Consider the following 16,104-nt stretch of genomic DNA (forward strand, 5'->3'; position numbering starts at 1 on the left):
ATTACCTTGCTTTTGGATGAGGCCATTATATTGATTTATGTTTTTGTTTGCGAAATATTGCTGATGGTACCCAAGTTCTTGGCATAGCATCACATCGGGCCTGTGCCTTTTAAGGAATGAGCTTCCATGTTGTTGTCCTGGATGGACGTGATGGTTGGCTTCATTGGCTGGCTGCCCTAGGGCTGAAGGACTAAAATGGGCCAGTCCCCACTGATCTGGAAAGGAACAAACTGAGATGGGCTAAAGGCCAAGCTGGTCGCCAAGAACAGAGAGGCCTCTAGAAGTTTCCAGAACAGGCCAACCAGAAGATGGTTTCTACTCTGTACAGCAAGAAGGGTTCCTTAACGAGCTGTTTGAGTCAGAGAAATGTCACAGTGGGTTTAGACAGACTTGCATTTGGTATAAATAGGAAGCAGGGTGTTTGGGGGGAAAAAATCTATTATCTCACAGCATTGGCATCAAGGATGGCCTAGTGTCTGTTCAGGTGCTGTGAAGCTCGCTCTGGCAGTGATAGGACATGGTTCTGAGGAGGGGAACAATGGAGACATTCTCATCTCGTTGGGCCACTCCTGCCAGTTTTTACTGGCTGTGTCCTGACTTCTGTGACTGAGTTCAGAGTGAAGACTGGGAAACAGTAGTGTATGTTCTTCATTCGAACATCCGGGGAGAAGGCCAGTTTGGATCAGTAAGCATATAGGACATTGTAAACAGAATTGCTTTGTTGATGTTAGAGTAAGTAGAAATTAGTATTGTAAGCCATGACTAGATAAAACAGCTTTGTGGTTAGCTTATCAGTCACGTGTTTGAAAATCGCTTGGGTTGTGATCATTTCACCCTACAAATCTGCTTTGCTCTTCCTCTGTGTTCTAGTGGCAACAGAATTAGTGATTTAGAGTTGTCCTACCAGGCTGACTGGTTTGATGAGTTGTGAGGTTTCTTGTCTTTCAGAATACTCATGGATGTCCTCCCAGGCAGCCAGGCTGGGACTGTGGCCTGTCTCGTTCTTCCTGGATAAGTTCATCCCAGAAAAGAGCAGTGACTTTGTTGATCCTCTGACCCATTTCTCTCTTTGTTGTCTACCAAAGCTGTGAATGAAGCCACCTGTACCTGGAGTGGCCAGCTTCCTCCCCGGAACTACAAGAACCCCATCTACTCTTGCAAGGTGTTCCTAGGAGGTGTTCCTTGGGATATTACGGAAGGTGAGCTGCCTCTGAAACCCGCTGCTTTGAGCACTGAAGGTGGGCCTTGTCTCAAGAACCTTAAATTTGGACTTGAGGCCAGGGCTGAAGCGGGGCCCGAGCTCAGGGTATCAGGAATAAGTGAGGGCAGGGGTGCATTTTGTAGACCATGTATTGCTTCTGTGTCTGGTGCTTACACTTGTCACTGGAGACCCAGGGTCAATTCTGAGTTGTTTGTAAGGGAGACAAGTCTGGGAGAAGAGCACTGGTGGTCCTGTGCTGCACTGTCCCGGGGTGGGGGGGTTATCAGTTTCTGCCATTCTTTTCCATCTTCTTGCAGCTGGATTGGTTAACACCTTCCGTGTTTTTGGCTCTCTGAGTGTGGAGTGGCCTGGTAAGGATGGCAAGCACCCCCGGTGTCCTCCCAAAGGTAATATGCCTAAAGGTAATACAGACATGGTAGGAGCTTTTTTTTTCCCCTCCCTAGTATGCAATTGCACTGAGGGATGCTGGGCTGGCCCAGCTGCATGCTGGTAACATGGTTTGGGCACTCCAGGGCACAGAACTTTCAGCTGTTGGCACTCCTCTCCAACTCAGCACACGCCCTCTGCTTCCTTGAGCTCACGTCCCGTCTGTCCACACTTACTTACACTGCAGTCGGGGCTGCCTGTGAGTCTTGTTGTGGGCAACTTCCTTGTGCACTTCCCTCCAATCCTGAACCCCGGCAGCTACTTTCCTCTCTAACTGAGGCATTCGGAAAGCTTTCCTTTGCCTGCCTTTCTTGCCCAGTTACATTGTTGCCTGACCTAATTCTGAGATCCCTTTGGAGTTGGCAGGAATGAGGACCAAGCATCTGATTCCTTACTGGTCTGAAACGAGATCCCCTCCCTGTAGAAAGGTGCTATTTTCACTCTGCCCCGTCTCCACCGAAAGTGTTCCAATGAACCGAACCAGTGCTCTAACTAGGCTTTTAAAGCAATACGCCCTTGCCCCGGCAGACTGGCCACAGACCTGTCACCCTCCCTGCCCCAGGCCAGCCTGGCTTTGCTAACTGGAACGTGTTGTGTGCTCAAGGATGAAGATCCATATGGTTATGATGAGATCCTGTGTCCCACCTTGTCCTTTCCCTCCCTTGGGTGGGAGACAGTATGCTTCTCCCTCCCTCGGCCCAGCCACCCGACCTGGCAAGTGCTTCTATTCAGAAAGACATTCCGGGAGTAGGACAGACATGTATCTTACACACGAGGCCATTTCTCTTGGAAGAAACCCCCTCCTACAAAACCAAGGCCGAGGAGTAACCACCCCAGGGATGTTAATGCTGTTCCTCCTTTCATTGGAAATAGGGTATGTGTATCTGGTCTTCGAACTAGAGAAGTCTGTCCGGGCCTTGCTTCAGGCTTGCTCCCATGACCCGCTGAGCCCAGATGGTCTGAGTGAATATTATTTTAAGATGTCCAGCCGAAGGATGCGCTGCAAGGAGGTGAGTCGGCACGATGTCCTCTCTGGGCTGGGTGCTTGGCATGTGGGGCAGTGGATTTCATGGGGCAGGCGACCACGCGGACTGTGGGAGAGCTTTCCTCCCGTGCTACAGTAAGGACAACAAGATACTCTGTTACAGTAGAAAAGCAACCAACCTCCGGACCTTACTGGCTGGCATATGTGTGCTCCTGCCTGTGGTGATCAGACTACGTCCCAGCCCTTTTTCCAGCCAACATCTCTGTCCCAAACATCTGGTCTTAGAAATGAAATAGAAAACAGCAGCTTTCTGTACTTGGAATTAACTGCTAATCTATAGCTGTTTCTCCCTAGTCCTGCCCTCAGGCTGTGCCTCCTGACCTCCCAGCCCATGGTGGGTGAACTTCTCCTTAGCCCACACCATCCACGGAGAACCTCTTGGCCAATGGTCAAAAGAAGTTTTGTGTTCAGATCAATGTTGTCGTTTTAAAAATCTGGTTCCAGAGAACATCACTTCTGCGATACTGGACTAGATATTTAATATATCTGAACCTTCATTTCCTCATTTATAAAATGGGACATGCAAGGGCTATTGTAGTAAAAAAACGAGCAGTTACCAGGGTTGCTGGAGGAGGGAGGGAGGGAGGTGTAGGTGGAGCACTTGGGGTTTGTAGCTCCCCGGGACCACTCCGGCTGGCACCCCAGTGGGGGGCTCCTGTCATCACATGCTTGTCAGAACTCCCAGGATGTGCAGCAGGCACCAAGAGTAAGCCCTAAGGTAAAGCATGGACTTCAGGGGTGATGCTGTATTGGCGCAGGTTCCCTGATCGTGGGGCAGGCTGTTCCAAGCGGGGGAACTGTGCACGCATCGGAGCAGGGACAACGTGGGAGCTCTGCTCCCAGCTCATTTCTCTGTGGACTGGAAACTGCTCTAGGAAATAAAGTCAGTTAAAATCTGTAGGGTGAAGGGGGAAAAGCACTATTGAGCTGGTCACATTGGATTTAAAATAAAATAATCCAAGTAACAAGCCTGGCTCTTTATAGCTGTTTCCTCATGTGAATTCACACTCTTAGTGGCACAGTAAGCTGGTCTTGGGGGCTGCCGTTTCTTGCTGTGTGGGGCTCGTGCAGCTCCCCAACCTTGTTACACTCCAGGACTTGGTTAACCCGCTCCATCATCCCTGTCCCCTGCTTTCATGGTGAGGGGCTGCCATGGCCATCCTACAGGCCCCTGGCCTGGCTCAGTGCCCCTGCTGGCCCCAATCTCCTGTCCCCACGTCTTCACCTTGCAATCGGTCTATGATGTGCTGACTCGAGGCTGTCCTGGTTCTTCTTCCTCTCAGACTCTCCTCTCCTGTGTCCCCTCCCCACCACCAGGGTGTCAGTACTGGACTCTCTTCTCTTCTTTCCTTGTCACTTCAGTCAGTCACTCCTGTGGCTCTGCTCCACTCCCTTCTCCAGCCTCATGTCCTCCTTGAGCCCCACCTTCCTGTGGGGCCCTTCTTGGGGATGTCCTGTAATCCTAGATTCTTGCACCCAGTGTAAGAGAATGCTCGGAAAGCTTGCTGGCCCCTGGGATGTAGGCCAGGACATGATACTTCTCCCCATGTGGGTGGGAAAAGCAACATGGCCTTTTTCATCTTCCCCTGAAATGAGCTTTCCCTGGTAACTGGCGTCAGGTGCTCATCCCAGGGTCTTCTCGGCCTGGACCCCCCTCAGCCCCAACTCTTCAGTCTCCCACCAGGCAGATGGTCTGACTTGTGCGGCCTCCTCTGTCAAAGAATCCTCTTGGTCTTGGCCTGTTCTATGCCCAGTGTCCCCTGGACCTCTAGGTCCTCTCAGCTGTAGCTTCTGTCTCCGATCTCTTCCCGTTCTGAGACTTTCTGGTGTTGTCATTGTTGGATCTTCATGAACCAACTTTCCAAAAACACCAGTTTTCTGTCGGCACACTTCCTCATCGGGTACTCTGCCTGCCGTGCCAGATTTTGTTCTAGGCTCAGGGGACTCATGGGCCAAAGGACACTGCTCCTGCTGTGCCGTGACACTACCCTGTGAGCTGTCCACCCTGCCTGTCTCCAGTCACTCCCACTGCCCCTGGCACACGCTTGCTCACGCACACATTGGGCAGTGGCCATCTCCTAGCGGGGCCTTGAGCGTCCCCACCCTCTGTCCTTCCAGCTCGTCTCCTTCAGTCTCGGAGTCCTTCCTGCGCCAAGGACCTGCTCTGTGCTCTCGGTGGCTCTGTGCTCCTCTGCTGGAACCACAGCCTAGTGCTTGCTCTCCAGGATGAGTGGCTGCTGTTCCACTTGTTTTCCCCACTTGGGACAATAGACTGCGTGACACCCAGCTGTGGTTGGGGTGAGGTGGCTGCTGAGCGCCTGTGTACCTGGGCCTGGGCAGTACACCCGCGCCCCCGCTGCTGGGCACGTGCCTCGCGGCACGACAGCCTGTCTCTCTCTGGCTCCCTGCCAGGGCTCACACACCTCTGGGTGGTTTCCAGGTACAGGTGATCCCCTGGGTCTTGGCTGACAGCAACTTTGTCCGGAGCCCATCTCAGAGACTCGACCCCAGCAGGACGGTGTTTGTCGGCGCTCTGCATGGGATGCTCAACGCCGAGGCCCTGGCAGCCATCCTGAACGACCTGTTTGGTGGAGTGGTGTACGCTGGCATTGACACAGATAAGCACAAGTATCCCATTGGTGAGTGTCCCACTTGTGTGGGACAGCTTGGTGGCCCCTGGGACCTTGCTAGACTGAGACCGTAATTCTTCCCATGGGAGCCGAGAGGGAGGCCTGGCCCAGGTCTGCAGGTCAACATCCACCAGCAGCGCAGCGTCATTGTCTAGATAAGCTGTTGGTACTGCTCCTTGCACCCTCCGCTGTCCCACCGCTGCCCACGAAAGGGGAGAAAGTGGTAGGAGATCACAGGAGGTGACGGGGAGACCAGAACTTTGTTTGGAAGCTAAGAGTTCATAGCCAAACCAGTTTGCATCAGCAACAACAATTCATTAAAAGGCCGGGACCTCCCTGAACGTGACTGTTTTTCAAATTAAGAGTTCTTGAAAAGTGGCCTTGTCTCTACGGTCAGAGACCAGATCAGGTTGAAGGACAAGGCCGGGTGACTCAGGCAGCAGAGTGTATTCATGGCCTATGCTGTCCTCACTGAAGGAAGTCTGTGGCCCTCACTGCTGGGTGTTTGGTCAGCCCCCTGAGAAAGGAGGTTCATTCCTCAGCCATAGCAGAATAATCTTGGTGGTGGGGTTTGGAGGTGGAGCAGGGCCTGACCTGTGTGATCAAGGCAGGGCTAACCGGCCTCCCCAGGTGCTTACTCTGCCTGCCCACCCTGAGTCTGGTCGGGAAGGAGTTCCGTGTAGGGCTGCACTACAGGCTGGGAACAGGGACCAGAGAGGCTGCAGGGCAGAGGTGGAACAGGGGCACGAGAGGCTGCAGGGCAGAGGCAGCGTTGGGCAGGAGGAGTCTTCTTCTGGCTTCCCTGCTGCATCTCTGGAGGGCCTCTAGGCCAGGAGGGGTTTGCCTGCTGCTGTCCCTTCGGAGGGGTGTTCTCTCTGCGTCTTGGATCCCAGTGTTGACCCTGCATGTGCATCTGTGTGCACCCTACCAGTTTCTGCCTGCCCCCATCTCCGTCAGCAGATCCTTCCTGGTTCCTGAGTGGTTTGTGCCCCCGTGGTCCACGGAACTACACCATTTGATAAACGGGGTTGCTGAATGCTTGAAATATGCCTAGTGCCACATGTTCAAATGATAATATTTGGGATATATTGGGTGTAATTAATTATATTATAAAAATTAATTCCACCACTTTCTTTTTACTTCAGTGTGGCTGCTTGAAGACTTAAAATTACATAAGTGTCTTATATATGTTTGTCTGACAGCCCTGCTCTAGAGCCAGGGTTTCCTGAGTGTTGACAAATAGCATTTGGGAGAATTTGGCTAGAAGGTAGGTTTGTTCTCTTGTTCCTAGGGTCTGGCCGTGTGACTTTCAATAACCAACGCAGTTACCTGAAAGCAGTCAGCGCTGCTTTTGTGGAGATCAAAACCACCAAGTTTACCAAGAAGGTGAGTGCGCCGGTCTGTACCCTTACTCTGGGTCTTCACTACCCAGGGCAACCCTGGGCCTGGAGCCGGTCCCAGCTGGGGGTGTGCAGGGAGCAGCCCTTGAGGCTGGGGTTGGGCGTGGCCAGGCGGTGGCAGGCTCAGGAGGGAGGGGAGCTGGGAACTTTGAGCCGCTTCAGCATGGGAGGGGTCTCCGCTCACCGGCAGTTTGACAGGCGTTGCTCGGGCAGCCTGGCTTCCTGTTCTCCAACCTGACGTGTATCCTCTGAACACACCTTTTGCCGGGTGATGGATTGCTGGCACTGATGTGCCCAGAAACCCGTGCCGACGCAGTGATGGATGTTGGAGCCTGCCAGCCTGGCCTTGTGTGTGCGCATCTGTCCTCGATGGACTCTGTTTGGGCTCTGCCCATAATTCTCCCCTTTAAAAACGAGACCTTCTGCATTCCCGTGTATACCCCAGTAACGTCCCCTCTCTCCTGGCCCATCTGGCCTCCTGGCGAGAAGAGTGCTCATTCTCCTCTTTTCGCATTGTGTAGGTTCAGATTGACCCCTACCTAGAGGATTCTCTGTGTCATATCTGCAGTTCTCAGCCTGGTCCTTTCTTCTGTCGAGATCAGGTGAGTCCCCAGGGTAACGGTGATGTCTAGGAAGTCCCTGCCCTCAATTAAAAATTGTCATGCCGCGTTTCTCCCTAGAAGGTTGGTGCTCTTGGGGTTGTCTACGAAAGCATGAAGGAGGCAGCAGTCATGTTCCCTGATGGTCAGACCAGGGAAACAGGTCCTTGGGAAACTTTGTTGAGTCTTGATACCCTGCCCTTCCCCTTGCTGGTGGCATGACCACCAACAGGATGTCTTTGCGGGTGAAAGGAACCTGGGTGGGTATGGTTAGCAGCACCTGTGAGCCAGGCACAGTAGTTCTTTTTTTTTTTTTTTAAAGGTTTGTTTATTTATTTGTCAGAGAGAGAGAAAGAGAGAGAACACACAAGCAGGGGGAGCAGCAGGCAGAGGGGGAAGCAGGCTACCCACCGAGCAAGGAGCCACACTCAGGACTCGATCCCAGGACTCTGGGATCACACCCAGGTGTCCCTGGGCACAGTAGTTCGAATCAGGCCTTTCTCCACTGGTCATCCCCTCCTTGAGGACCCCTTCTTCACTTGTGAGCCTCCAGACTCCAGATATTTGTACCTGGTTTCTCTCCACAATTGTCAGAAGTGGGGAGCTTTCTGTTGAATGTTCCTGGGTGGCAGGGAAGAGGGCTCTGGGTGTGTTTGGGCAGTGCTTCCCAGGGGTGTCCATGCGGCTGGCCTGGTACCATACTGGGATGCGAGTTCAGGGAGGTTTGGAGAGGGCCTATTCAGCCACTAGTGGTCAGCCATGCTTGGTTTTTCTGCAGTGTTGCTGACTGCAGAGGACCAGAGGCTCAGGCAGGGAAGAGTTAAACCGGAAGCTCCATGGGGTCGGGGGGTGTGAGTAAATTCAGGTTATTAGGTAAAGCCCAGAACACGGATCTCTCTGATGAGCCTCTTCTAGCAGACTCCTGCATGTCCCTGTTGTTCACAGATGACCCCATGCTCGGGTAATTGTTCAAAGGCTGGTGGGTTGGCTGAGGTGGCACGGCTAGCCAGAGGTAGGACCGGGACTGTGGTGCATACCCATTGTCTCTTCTCAGTGCAGCATGCCTAGCATTAGGACGGGAGCAGCTGTCTTTGAATGTTCTCCCAAATTAGCAGCCATATGATGTAGCTGCTCTGTAGGAGGTGAGCAGGGCAGGAGCCATGACAAGCAGCCCGGTGGTAGGAGGGAGTGTGGGTACATGGTAGGAGCCCAGCACGTTTGCTTGAGGTGGGCACTTAGTGGGTTTGCTGCGGTTAGTCAGGCCTCTGTCGGGTCGGGGGAAGGTGGGGAGAATGTTCCCTGAGACCATACCTTCTAACTGCATGGAGGCTGCCAGGAATCCCTGCTCCCTCTCCAGCAGAGCAGGTGGGCAGCTCCTGCAGCACCCCCCCCACCAACACACACACTGCTGGTGCTGACAGCGTGGCTTCTCTCCTCCTTCTCCCCCAACCAGGTGTGCTTCAAGTACTTCTGCCGGAGCTGCTGGCACTGGCGGCACAGCATGGAGGGCCTGCGCCACCACAGCCCCCTGATGCGGAACCAGAAGAACCGAGATGCCAGCTAGAGGGGCTGGCCGGCCCGGTGGCCTGTGGCGCCCAAGGCTGGCAGGTCAGCAGCTGCCTGCAGCATCCGGCCCCTGGCGACCAGGGAGCTGGCTTCCCAAGGACAAGGGAAAATCGTAGTCACCTTTGCACTTGCTGAATCTGTCTTTGTTTCTGCACTAATTAATGCACAATGAGTTCTGTCGGGTTTTGTTTTCAGGGGGTGCGCCAGGGCAAGGACCTCTGGCTCACCCTCCAAGCGACTCTGTAGTTTTCCCAGATTTTAGTTCCTCATTTTGCCGATGAAAAGCAAAAAAAGAACTACGTGTCCGGAAGGTATTGACACGATGCCTACATCTAGATTTATTTATTAAAAGCGCTTTTTTACATTCCTTGCAATACTGATGGTGGTGATACGCAGGTCTCGGTTTCATTCTTGCAGTTGCCATACAGTGCCTTTCCATTTATTTAACCCCCACCTGAACGGCATAAACTGAGTGTTCAGCTGGTGTTTTTTACTGTAAACAACAAGGAGACTTTGCTCTTCATTTAAACCAAAATCATATTTCATATTTTACGCTCGAGGGTTTTTACCGGTTCCTTTTTACACTCCTTAAAACAGTTTTTAAGTCGTTTGGAACAAGAGATTTTTTTTTCTTTCCTGGCAGCTTTTAACATTATAGCAAATTTGTGTCTGGGGGACTGCTGGTCACTGTTTCTCACAGTTGCAAATCAAGGCATTTGCAACCAAGAATAAAAATTTTTTTTCAGATTTGAAACTGGACCGGATAAGCGGTATTTGAGCGGCTGCTGTGTATAGTTTTAAATGGTTTATGGCACCTTCTTAAGTTGCACTTACGTGGGGGGGAGGGTTGATAGAAGTTTTTAATCACAAAGTCACAGGACTTTTTTCTTTTGTAACTGAGCTAAAAAAAAAGGGCTGCTTTTCGGTGGGGGCAGATGAAGGCTCACAGGAGCCCTTTCTCTCAGAGGGGACAAGTACCCTTCCCTTATTTCTTTCATTTGAGAAGTGTATGAAGCAACAGTTGCAGTCACTGAAATGCTACTGGAATTTGAAAACTTGACTTTTTCTTTCTTCTTTTTTTAAAAAAAAAATACAACAAAAAACCTACTTGCCCCTCTTTGGGAAGCTGTGTGCCAAAGAACCAGTGTCATAACCCCTCTCCCTCCTGCTGAGCTGCCGTTGCATTGTTGCATATCCCAGCTACTCTGTGGGTTTCGTGAAGCTGTGTGTGAAGTCTCTACCTCATTGTAGCATATGCAGGCAAGACTGCACTCTCCTACAGATGTGTGGAGTAAGCTGTGGTGTAGTTTTTTTGGCACATAATAAACACGTTGCAGCAGAGTTCTCGTTCTGTCTCTGTGTCTGCGGTGCGGGAGCCAGGGGGCTGCAGGGTCACAAGACTGCAGAGTAAAAATTCGTGTTTCTTTGGATTTTCTGTGATGGGATTCCAGCCCAGGTTGACGGTGGGGCCATGGGGAGACCTGCCCCTGCAAGTACTTCTTGGTCACTTCCGGGGTCAAGTGCATGTTGGAGATGCCTCTCTGGCAGGTGGGTAGCTTTGATCCAAGCATAAAAATCCCTTATACTTATGCTTCTCAAAGCCCCAGACCCAGCGTGGAGAAACTGGAGGCATAGCTCCTCAGGCCACTTGTTCTCAAGCTCTCCCAAGCCTTCTGGGAAGGCTTTCCATCATCTTGGACTCACCTGTGCTGACCCAGTTCCTCTCTGAGAGGGAGAAATGCACTTGCTGGTATTCTTCAGAGAGCCCCATTACTCTGGACTCTGTCACAGGCTCCTAGGATTTGTGAGCGTGTCCACTGATGATCTTTCCAGGTAGGCTGTGCCTAGGCCCAGCGCCTGCATTGATCATTTGGATTCCAGTTTAGTCCGAGGTAGAGGGAACCTGGCACAGCGAAGCATCATTCTGGTGAGAGGTGCAAGAACTCACTGTTGGAGGGGGTGGGGGAGTCCTCCAGCCAAGAAGGAGAGACTTCCGCTTTCCCTCGAGGCCTGGCTAGCAGCTGCTTGACAGAAGTTTGCTGGTAAAGTAAGTGCCTGCAACTCCCTCAGAGGAGTGTGATCCTCCCTTTTGGTCTCTGCTTTTTCTCCTTTTCCTGCAGTGACATCTTTCCTCTCCTCTGTCCCCATTTTGTCCAGGGCCACTTTCAGGTAGAGGGCTTCCTGTCCTATGGCCTTCCATTCCCAATCAGTTCAAAGTGAGATGGCACTAGCCAAGGTGACCAGGAGTGAGTTGAGGGATGAGGGAGGCTCAGCCCTATGGCCCTTAACTCCAGCAACCTAGCCAGGCAGCCTTTCCTGAAGTCAGCGGGGGGCATGGGACTTGCTTCAGCAGATTGGGGTGGGGGGGTGGGAGCAGAGCTGGAGGGCAGGGGCAGGGTATGCCAGGGGTGGTCTGCTCTGGTGGGCTTCAGAAGGGCCTGGCTTGGGGATGGGAGCGTCAGCAACAGCCTGAAGACTGTGCTAACCGGGAGGTGCCTCCATGGTTGGGAGTGCTGCAGGCAAACATGGTCCTCTGCTTCCACGTTTGAGAGCTTGCTTTATGGGGGGTCCTGGGGACTCATTAAGCAAAAACGGCCCTTCCAGTCTTGGAGCTCACCCTCAGTGGAGAAACTAAGACAAGTCACCATGACAAGCAGCTTAAAAAGGATGATGATGCTAAAAAAGGATCAAAGGAGGAGAAGCCCCTCTGATAATGTGACCCTTGAGCAAAGACTTGAAAGAAACGGGATCAGCCTATCCAAGTGGCACCCCTCTCCCAGACTAGAAAAGGCAAGTCCCTGAGGCTGAGGGTCCTGGGCGGGGCACCATCCCTACCTCCTTACCTTTCCACGCTCCCGAATCGCCGTCCCAGGGACGCTAGAGTCTCCCTCCGTCTCAGGCGTGTGCAGAAGACCTGCACGCCTTCTAGTCTACGGAACATAAAACGATCCTGTTGTAGAACCAAGGAGCAGAAGACGCGGGTGGACAGAGGCCTTAGGAACGGAGTGAGCGGCAGCCGCGCCCACGGTGGGGCGGGCCAGGTGCTTGCCCCGCCTACCAGATTGCGGCGGGCCGCCTGCACTTCCGCCCCGCTGAGCCGGGGGTCGCTGTGGAGCACCTGAGCCAGCTCTGAGTGTCCCGGGTTACCCGGAAGCGCCTTTCTGGCCGCGCTTTATAGGCCTCGCTTGTGCTTCCTGTTTCCTCTTTTACTATACCCGCCAACATGGTAGGTATCTTGTCCCGAGGCCTCAGTCCGCTACAATCGTCCTCCATCCGCTGCTTTCCGCGGCCCCCAGCCCTCGAGGAGGGGCGCGGGGCCCCACCAGGCTTCAGCTTCCGCGGGTCACTGGCCTCCGCGCTGAGCCCCGCGTTCCGGCGATGCCCGGCCCGCCCTCCTCCCGTCCCGGGCTCAGCCCCAGCCCGCGGAGCCCGCCGCCGCCGTCGGAGGGCTGTCCTGGCTCGCGGGTGACGCTGTGCTCTCCCACCCGCAGGGCCGCGTCCGCACCAAAACCGTGAAGAAGGCGGCCCGGGTCATCATCGAGAAGTACTACACGCGCCTGGGCAACGACTTCCACACCAACAAGCGCGTGTGCGAGGAGATCGCCATCATCCCCAGCAAGAAGCTCCGCAACAAGATCGCAGGGTGAGCCGGCGGGCCCGGCGGAGAGGGGCGCGCGAGGGGCGCGCGGCGGGCTTCCCTGCGGGCGGTCGTGCGGCTCCGAGGCTTGCGCGGGCTGCCCGGGGCGCCGGTCGTCGTCCGTGCGGCGGCCGCGGCTCACGCGGCTGCCGGGCGTGTGTCCCGCAGCTACGTCACGCACCTGATGAAGCGCATTCAGAGGGGCCCGGTGAGGGGCATCTCCATCAAGCTGCAGGAGGAGGAGCGAGAACGGAGGGACAACTACGTGCCCGAGGTGAGCTCGCGGGGTCCGCCTCCGGCCAGTCTGAGGGGGTCTCCTACCCGCGGTCGCCCCGCCCCCAGTGTGGGTGCCCGTGGGACAGCCCCGCTCGGCCCTGCCGGCGCTCTTGCCGCAGAGCCCCTGGTGCTGCGCGTGTCGTGGTTTGCCGGAGCCTAGCACTCCCGGGCCGCCGGCCGCCGCCTGAGGTCTTCTGCAGACTGGGCGCCAGCGAGGGCCTTACAGAGGGGCAGCGGGAGAGGGCAGCCCGGGACCGGGAGCCCTTCAGCGGGCTGCTCACCGTGGAGGGCTGCTGGGCATCCCCCCCCTCCATCTCTGGTTGAACACTCTTGGAGAAACGGCGGGGAGAGGGATAGACGACCCTCTGATCGTTTGGGGGCCTTCCCTGTTCTTTATAGGTCTCGGCCCTGGATCAGGAGATCATTGAAGTGGATCCTGACACTAAGGAAATGTTGAAACTCTTGGTAAGTGCTGGCGGGTTCCTGCAGGAGGACTTTGCCCCTGGTGAGGACCATCCCTAGCTTTCTCCTCTTGCAGCCACACGAGCTGCCGCCGTCCTCCGTCTACTCCGTCCTCCCCGTCCAGGGAGGCACATCCTCTTACCTGCCTTTCTCCCCGAGGAAGTGGTCACTGGAAGATGACGGAGCGGCAGTGTTGGGGATTCAGTCTACACTGCTAACCACTGGACAGCTGCCTCCATAATGGGGTCAGCTGGTTACGGAAGCGGGAGATGGCCCTCCACAGGAAGAGAGTTCTAAAGCCGTTGGCTCTTACCCTGTGACTTCCAGGACGCTCTCCCTTCTGTTTGCTTCTTGCCTCTGTGGTTGTCCTCTCATTCTTCGTGCTTTCCATCCGGGCCGTCACTCCTTGTGTGCGTGCTGACCTCTCCAGAGACCTGTGCCCTGCTTTCTCTGTGCTTCCCAGATGCTTGAGCTGTCTTCATGGGGCCTCTCTAGCTCTACACAGCTCGGTGACAGTAGCCTGGCTTTGGAGTCCAGTACACAGTGATTTGAAGCAGCTTCATTTTTTCTTTATGATCATGAAATGTTTAAGACGCTCAGAAAGGGAGTGGACACAATGAACTGCAGTGTACTCAGCCTCCAGCTTCAGAAAAACATCACCGGTATAGCTGAAGTCAGCTGTGGGGCATTTTCTCCAGAAATAATCACTGTCCTCAATGCAGCATTATTGTCTCAACTGTAAAACTGGTTTTCAAGGATAAACTGGGGGGGGATATTAAGTTCAGGTATGTGGCAGGCTCTTAACAGTTGCATTAGTGATGTTTCCTACTCGTGTCAGGCCTGGAAAGGAAAGGACACTGAATGCGGCCTAGGGCAGTGATTCTCAAAGCAAGCGATTTTGATCTTCAGGGTATTTGGTAATGTCTGAACATGTTTGGTTGTCGGAGCTGGGGAATACGAGCAGGCATTGGTGGATAGAGGCCAGGATGCTGTTAGAAATCCTACGGGGTACAGGAGAGCACCCTCAGGTCTGGGTGTTGGGATGCATGTGCCTTCAGATCTCAGGTAGGCTCCCTTGTGAGTTTATTGCTCTGGGCCAGGGAGAAGGCCCCTCTTGGGATTCTTTAGGGTCCCACCAACCTGACGCCAAGCTAGTGGAGGGTGACAGGCATGGCCTGCTGGTGTTCATAGGACATTCATCATAGATCTTACTGGTATAGCCACACTAAACCTGTTCTGTTGTTTTTCCAGGACTTTGGCAGCCTGTCCAACCTGCAGGTCACTCAGCCTACAGTCGGGATGAATTTCAAAACACCACGTGGAGCCGTTTGAATCTTTCTGCTGTGCTGTAATATCATCAATAAACCTTGGACAACAACCTTGCCTGTGTCCTGTGTGGGTTGGGTGCCACTAGTGCTAAGGGCAGGAGTTCTTTCCCGAGGGAGAAATCCTGAAGAGCGCTCTGCAGTGGGAGTATCTGTAAGTGGCCTCTGGGCAGTGCCCATACAGACGTGTTGGAGAGCTCAGCCACCCTGCCTCGTCCTGGCAGGCCCTGAGCACTAACCTTCTCTGCAGGTGGAAGTCAGGAGATGCTTTCCTCTTACTTTGCATGCCCTGGGTGTTTGATCCTCTGCCTCTCCCAGATACACTCAGTCTGGGCTAATGAACCTGTCCTGAAAGGGTAACTAACACTCCTCGCATGTTCAAGGGTTGGCCTTTATGGGTGGGAGATTGGGTGGGTGGTGTCTGCCCAGGACCTGGCACACAGGAGATGCAAGTGTGAGTGGAGGGGGTGGGGAGGGTCAGCGCAGCTGGGCTGCTCACTGGCTGGATCCTGGATAGATCACTGAGTTTAGGGGTCTGCTGAGGCTATGGGTCAAATAGAGACCGGGACTGGTCCTGAGTAGAGAGGGAAAGGAGGAGGAGTTGTTACTCAGTTGGTGATCTACACATTTATCTGCTGCTCTGTCCATGGTGGAGCTGCGCATGTTCTCAAGCATGGGTGTGGAGACTTCTGCAAGGAGGTGACGGGACCCTTGCCCCACTGCTTCTGTGAGGAAGATACAGCAAGCAGCGTAAAAATGCACAACAATTTTGATGGAAAAACATTTCAGAGAAATGTTACAAATACAGTACAAGGAACATCAAATACTTGGATCTACCAATTGTTCATTTTGCCCCAGTCGCTTTAGACTCTGTATGTGTGCACACACGTGTGAGCAAAGATAAATGCATATGCACTAATTCAGGTCTACTGAGGTTAGAGGCAAGACCTTTGCCCCAAGTATTTCAGTGTCTGTTTCCTAGGAACAAGGACATTCTTTTACAAAAGCACAGTACAGTGTTCAAAATCAAGAAATTTAACATTGATCCAACCGGGATCGATTTTAGCTAATGTCCCAATGTCTCAGTTCTTTTTTCCTGGTCCGGGATCCCACCCAGAATCACAGAGGGAGCCTAGGGTTCATGTTTCTCCAGCTTCCTTTCCAGGTCTTCTCATGACATTTTTGAAGAGTATGGTCTGACTTTGTAGAACGTCCTTCAGTTTGGGTGGTTTCATGTTTCCTCAGATACAACAGCCTTTTTCTGGAGGAAGCCCCCAGAAGTGACACTGCTCCCGGCGCATGGAATTGAGAGGCTCAGGATCAGCCTGTCACACTTGCGGTGTTTACTTGGTGCTCTCGGGCTAGGGTTAAGGAGCGTCTCCACTATGAACTTTCCCACTGTGATTACAGACTTGGGAGGAGATACTGTTGTGATGATGTTTTGACTCCAGGAGGCAGCTTTGTCTCATTTATTACAGTAAACTTGTTTCCACCTTTTGGTGCGGGTTCGGGGCCT

At 53.5% G+C, this 16,104-nt stretch overlaps 2 protein-coding genes across 14 annotated transcripts in view; both read left to right on the plus strand.

Moving 5' to 3' along the window:
• CPEB1 (cytoplasmic polyadenylation element binding protein 1) overlaps positions 1-10,224 on the plus strand; it is a 96,440-nt gene extending 86,216 nt beyond the window's left edge. For 11 of the 13 annotated variants that reach the window (XM_032341999.1, XM_032341994.1, XM_032341995.1 and 8 more), the window contains 7 exons: positions 1,086-1,199; positions 1,519-1,623; positions 2,522-2,658; positions 5,134-5,332; positions 6,615-6,709; positions 7,245-7,325; positions 8,776-10,224. In XM_032341999.1, coding sequence (XP_032197890.1) covers positions 1,086-1,199; positions 1,519-1,623; positions 2,522-2,658; positions 5,134-5,332; positions 6,615-6,709; positions 7,245-7,325; positions 8,776-8,886 — 842 coding nt within the window. In that variant the 3' untranslated portion in view covers positions 8,887-10,224. The remainder of the gene's footprint in view (positions 1-1,085; positions 1,200-1,518; positions 1,624-2,521; positions 2,659-5,133; positions 5,333-6,614; positions 6,710-7,244; positions 7,326-8,775) is intronic. The other 2 variants (XM_032341996.1, XM_032341997.1) reach the window with 1 other exon arrangement.
• A 1,781-nt stretch (positions 10,225-12,005) lies between these two features.
• RPS17 (ribosomal protein S17) lies at positions 12,006-14,642 on the plus strand. The gene is made up of 5 exons (XM_032342011.1): positions 12,006-12,114; positions 12,380-12,531; positions 12,694-12,799; positions 13,201-13,266; positions 14,515-14,642. The coding sequence occupies exons 1-5, from the start codon at positions 12,112-12,114 to the stop codon at positions 14,593-14,595; spliced, it is 408 nt and encodes a 135-aa protein (XP_032197902.1). The 5' UTR covers positions 12,006-12,111; the 3' UTR covers positions 14,596-14,642.
• Positions 14,643-16,104: the final 1,462 nt, after the last annotated feature.

The sequence above is a fragment of the Mustela erminea genome, chromosome 5 (assembly GCF_009829155.1).
Source record: "Mustela erminea isolate mMusErm1 chromosome 5, mMusErm1.Pri, whole genome shotgun sequence".
Classification (NCBI taxonomy): domain Eukaryota; kingdom Metazoa; phylum Chordata; class Mammalia; order Carnivora; family Mustelidae; genus Mustela; species Mustela erminea.